The following is a 5,508-nucleotide window of genomic DNA, read 5'->3' as shown; positions in this document are numbered from 1 at the left end:
CCCGTCTGCACCCCACCCAGCTCACGCCCGCCCTGTCTGCACCCCGCCCAGCTTACGCCCGCCCTGTCTGCACCCACCCGGCTCACACCTGCCCTGTCTGTGCCCAACCTGGCAGCACCACTTGGAGGAGCAGAAGCAGGAGCTCTGCCGCCGGAATGAGTTGGCGTCCTTGGACCGCTGCAGGGCCGCCCTGCTGGAGCTGTCTGACGAGCTGGAGGACCGGATCTGCCAGGGGGTCTATTCGGTGCCTGGGAGCTACCAGCGCTTCCTGGATGACCGGCAGTGCATGGTGGAGAGATACTGGCAGGTGCCGGGGAAGGGAGTAAAGGTAGGAGAGGGCTGGTGCTCGGCTCTGTGGGGCTTTGTGCCCCCTCATGCAGCCTGGGAAGCCCTGCTGAGAACTAGGCATCAGCTTCCCTCACCTGGGCAGTTCCTGGCTCCTCCCCTGAGCCGGGGCAGCATCACAGAGTGAACCTACTCCACTCTCACAGCCCTCCCGCCTGCCAGCGTGCTGGGGGGACCTGGTTCCCGTGGCCCCTCCAGCCCTCGGCCGCTCTGCTGGGGGGCGGGGGCCCGATTAGTGCCTGGGTGATGAGGCCGTTTGTCCTGTTACAAACCGGGTTCAGACCCCGGGTCATCCGGAACTGGCGCCGAGGGTGTCGAGTGGGAACCAAATGCTGAGTCTGGGGATGATGGGAGCTGGTGCCCCCTGGAGAGGAAAGGCCCCATGTCCCAGCCCCTGTCCCGCTGAGCCAGCCATTCCCATTACTCTCCGGTGCCACGATCCAGACTGCCGACCTGGATCCGGCCCCGCGTGACAACCCCCCCGACCTGATGGCTCCCACTCTCCACCCCCAGGCCGAGGAGGTGCTGCAGGAGTTCCTCCAGTCCAAGGAGGCCGTGGCCCAGTCCATCCTGCAGACGGACGAGGCCCTGACGGAGAAGGAGAAGGAGATGGCAGGTACCCACTGGCGGGAAGTCGTGCTGCTGGGGCAGGGGAGAGGGTGCCTGGGCTGCAGCCTGGCAGGCAGAGTCACTATGGCCCTCCCCATGCTGACCCAGCTGTCTCTCCCCGTGCCAGCCCAGCAAGCCCGGGCCGAGGCGGCCGAGCGGGAGCAGCAGATCCTGAAGCAGAAGGAGGCTGAGCTGCAGCAGAAGCTGGAGGACCGGGAACGCAGCTACCAGGAGAACCTGCGGCAGCTGGAGACGAAGCTGGAGGACGAGAGGAAGAAGCTGCTGGAGGAGCAGGGCAAGATGATGGATCAGAAACTGAAGGTACCAAGGGGACCATGGGTGCCTGGCGCTGCGGGGGATGGATGGACAGACCCGTCGTGGTCAACCCTGGCCCCATGCTTTGGGGGGTCCCATGCTTCAGGGAGATGTGGGGCCTCAGTGGCACAGGGGCTGGTAGCAGCTCTGCTCTGCCCCATTTTGACGGCTCCCAGCAATGATTGGGAGAGGAGGGGGCAGGGCAGAATGGGGGCAGGGAGGGGGCAGGAAGAGGTGGGGTGGGGCTGGGGTGGGAGGTGTGTTCGGACCCTGCACCCGCCTAGGGACGGTCCTTCGGATGGGCACAGCCTGGGCAAGGGTGCCCCTGCCACCAGCCTCTGCCTGCCCAGGGGTGGGACTTCCGTCTGTGGGGCAGCCAGGGTGCTGGCATATGGCAGGCAGTGGCAGGATACTGGGCTAGATGGGCCCATGGGGCGGATCCCCCCGAGATGGGATTGCTGGGGGGCGCAGTGTGGGGAACGGCACGTGCACACACATTGCAGGGCTGATCCCTTCCAGTAGGGGGTGGCAGGGACACACACACACACCCCGGCCCCACATTCCCCCAGGCCAGCCCCACGCTGTTGCCGTGACCTCTCCCTGCCTGTGGGGCGGGCTGGGGATCCCCCTCATGCTCTCGCTGCCCCCCAGGAGCAGGCGGCCCTGCTGAGGGAGGGGTTCCGGGAGGAGGCCGGACGCCTGGAGGACCAGATCCGGCACCTGCAGCAGCAGAACGAGGAGATCCGGAAGCCGTCGTGGATCCAGTCGGCGCTGGGGGTGCTGACCGACGTGGCCACCCTCATGTTACCCGGCTTCATCGGCAGGGCTGCCGGGGTCGTCACCAACTTCATCCGGCGCCTGTTCTGATGGGATCCCTGGCCGCACACTCGCTTCTGCACCGCAGCGCCTGTTCACCTGCGGAACCCCCTGCCACAGGACACTCTGCCAGTGAGCAGCTTAGGAATGTCCAGCAAAGGCTCCCAACCTCCTTGCTTCCTGGCTGGAGCTGGCCCCCCACTGGATTCAAACATGGCCTAATTCCAGACCCACCAGCATGCTGGGGCTCAGCTCTGCCCCCTAAGCAGAGGGCAGCAGGATTCTTTGCAGTGAGGTCGTCCTGTGGGTGCACTCAGAACTGCTGTGCTGTGTGTCATGGCCCCTGTACTGCCAACAGCTGCCTCCATCTCTGGAAACCCGGCATGGCAAACACAGGGTTAAACATCCCCTGTGTCAGGATAGAGACACAGGCCACAAGGGCTCTGACCTGTTCCCCTTGCACCTGCGGGGTCATCCCCCCAGCCGAGCGGCTGCAGGCTCAGCCAGGGTCACCAGCTCGGAGAGATTTGCAGTGATGCAGACTCTCATGAGTCTGTCGTGAGTCTCATGATAATTATCCTTTCCCGTAAAGCCCCAGCTCCTGGAGTCAGGTGGCTCATGTCTGTGGAGAAAGCTTCAAAATGCTAGTTAGAGATACCAGCCCCTGCTGCTCTAACCCGCTAGACCCCACTCCCTCCTAAAGCTGGGGAGAGAACCCAGGAGTCCTGGCTCCCAGCCCCTCCTGCTCTAACCTACCAGCCCCCACTCCCCTCCCAGAGCCGGAGAGAGAACCCAGAAGTCCTGGCTCCCAGCCCTCCTGCTCTAACTGCTAGACCACACTCCTCTCCCAGAGCCGGGGAGAGAACCCAGAAGTCCTGGCTCCCAGCCCTCCTGCTCTAACCACTAGACCCCTCTCCCCTCCCAGAGCCAGGGAGAGAACCCAGGCGTCACAGTGGGAAGGGCCTTACAGCCGCAGGACGTGGGTTCGCAATAGCAGAGGGAAAATGCCGTTATGCTGTTAACCCCTTTGCAAATGACTCTAGGGTTGTGTGAATGGGCAGTAACTGTGTGTGTTTGAATAGCTGCTGCCCGGTGCTCATCATCCACTATCTGCACAAAATACCTCCTCATCCAGATGAAAACAAGCGTTTTCACCACATTGTAACAACTGGAGGTCGTGATTTCCCATGCCCAGCGCCTGCGTTCACACATAACCAGTGGCAGGTGACATACACTTTGTAGTCCAAGATAAAGCTTCCACCTACTGGAGTGAATTTGACTGTTTTAAAACGACTGCTTGCACACCCCTATTGAAGGAATTATTGACACGCTGTGTGACACAGTCAGGCCAGATGGCTACAGGAGAGTCGCAAGGCAGATATCTTAGTCCCAGATTAAGCAGATCCCTCTTCCCTGGGTAAGGTAACAGGGGCAGTTCCAGAACAAGCAGGAACTTGCTGGAACCAATTAAGGCAGGCAGGCTAATTAGGATACCTGGAGCCAATTAGGAAGAAACTGCTAGAATCAATTAGGACAGGCTGGCTAATCAGGGCACCTGAGTTTAAAAAGGACCTCACCTCAGTTTGTGGTGTGCGTGCAAGGAGCTGGGAGCAAGGCACGAGGAGCTGAGAGTGAGAGGGCGCATTGCTGGAGGATTGAGGAGGACAAGCATTATCAGACACCAGGAGGGAGGTCCTGTGCTGAGGATAAAGGTGTTGGGAGGAGGCCATGGGGAAGTAGCCCAGGGAGTTGTAGCTGTCACACAGCTGTTACAAGAGGCACTACAGACAGCTGCAATCCACAGGGCCCTGGGCTGGAACCCGGAGTAGAGGGCAGGCCCGGGTTCCCTCCAAACCTTCCAACTCCTGATCAGACACAGGAGGAATTGACCTGGACTGTGGGTTCTACCAGAGGGGAAGGTGTCTGGGAGGTTCCCTGACCCACATGGTGAATCTCTGAGGCGAGCAAATCTGCCAATAATCACAGGACCCACCGAAATAGAGGAGGAGCTTTGTTGCTAAGGAAGAAGCATGCAGAATCAAGGTCCATTACTCCACCTATAAGATTAAACACGTGTTTAAGAGGGTTAGTAAAGATTTGAAACACAAATTGTGGGAATCTTTGTTGGGTTGGTCTCCCATGGGGCCTTACATCTAGTTGTGGTGAGGGTTCAGCTGGTTTTACTGGTAAGCATGGTGGCTTTGGCTTGCCGGGGAAGGAGAACTGTGCAGAAGGAAGTCCACAAATGTCATTCTTGACCTTCCCCAGGAGGCAAACCTGAGCTCGGCAGGTCTGAGCATTGGATTCCTGTGGTGGTGACAAAGGCTTTGGTAAAGTGCCATCAAGGTGGGGAGTGTAACGAGAGGCCTGGGCTTGACCTGACCCACAGCCACCTTGTGTCTGGAGTTAGCATCACTCACAGCCATCTGCTGTGCTCAGCCACCACGAGTGGAAACGAAACTGTGGAGTCAGGAGAATTCAGCCTTGATGTAATAGACAGACAGAAAACGATGAGCTGCAGCTGCAGCGTTACTCACAGGACTAGATATTCACACAGTCATTGGAATGGGGAGAGACTGCACAAGCTAACCTTGAGTTCCTGCAGCAGCTTCTTGGTAATGAAAAGTCGGAGGTTGTGCTGTTGCAAGTGAATCCCAATAACAAAGCATAAAGATAAATGACCTTGAGAACTTTTTACTAACTCTGAAAAATACAAAAGCGAATGAGTAGGGAAGTCTTAGCCACGTGAACCCCCGTGTCGAGAAAACGACTGGTCAATGGCTTTGCGTAGCGATCCATTGGGTAAAAGAATTGTTGAAGATAGAGATAGGAGACGTCCTTCTCTTTACCTTATAATGAGGGTCAGAAAACAAGTTTGTTGGAATGTAAAACCAGGCTACAGTTCAAGACCGAAGCTGGAGACGTCTCTCTGCCTTTGTTGGGAGTGAAAAGCACGAAGACGCTTGACATGTGTATTCTTTTGCTTTGTTGCTAATTGTTCATAAATACTTGCACATGTTTAAGGATATTCACTGGAGGAAAAAGTCTTTGCAGATCCATCCCCAGGGAATGGGTGTTGCTCTGAGCCCACTGGAAATGGGGGTTAGCCCTGAGCACCTGGAGGGTAAAACTGGGTCTCTTATGCCCCGAGTACCTATGAGGATGGGTGGGATGGGAGCCCTATATTATACCCTGAGTACCCACGAGGGAGGGTTAGGGGTGAAGTCATGTGTTCGGCGGGTAACAGATTTGGTGTGGAATGTGGGCATGCTAAGGTCATTTGGACCAAATTGATCGAGTCTAACACAATGAATAATAAAAGAACTCCCAGGCCATTCCGCTAGCCAAGATTTGCCGCCTAGTGGCAGAATGCCCACTCCAGACACCAAGGAAGGGGACCTGAGGGGTGGGGGCTAGCCGAGG

At 57.8% G+C, this 5,508-nt stretch overlaps 1 protein-coding gene across 8 annotated transcripts in view; it reads left to right on the top strand.

The window, feature by feature from the left end:
* LOC116822242 (guanylate-binding protein 1-like) overlaps nucleotides 1-5,113 on the top strand; it is a 78,819-nt gene extending 73,706 nt beyond the window's left edge. For 6 of the 8 annotated variants that reach the window (XM_075071217.1, XM_075071222.1, XM_075071226.1 and 3 more), the window contains 4 exons: nucleotides 116-328; nucleotides 859-961; nucleotides 1,082-1,275; nucleotides 1,921-5,113. In XM_075071217.1, coding sequence (XP_074927318.1) covers nucleotides 116-328; nucleotides 859-961; nucleotides 1,082-1,275; nucleotides 1,921-2,136 — 726 coding nt within the window. In that variant the 3' untranslated portion in view covers nucleotides 2,137-5,113. The remainder of the gene's footprint in view (nucleotides 1-115; nucleotides 329-858; nucleotides 962-1,081; nucleotides 1,276-1,920) is intronic. The other 2 variants (XR_012656865.1, XR_012656864.1) reach the window with 2 other exon arrangements.
* The last annotated feature ends 395 nt before the right edge of the window (nucleotides 5,114-5,508 follow it).

This window comes from Chelonoidis abingdonii, chromosome 11 (assembly GCF_003597395.2).
Source record: "Chelonoidis abingdonii isolate Lonesome George chromosome 11, CheloAbing_2.0, whole genome shotgun sequence".
NCBI lineage: Eukaryota > Metazoa > Chordata > Testudines > Testudinidae > Chelonoidis > Chelonoidis abingdonii.
Note: the sequence above shows the minus strand (reverse complement) of the source record. Positions and strands in the feature narration are given on the sequence as shown.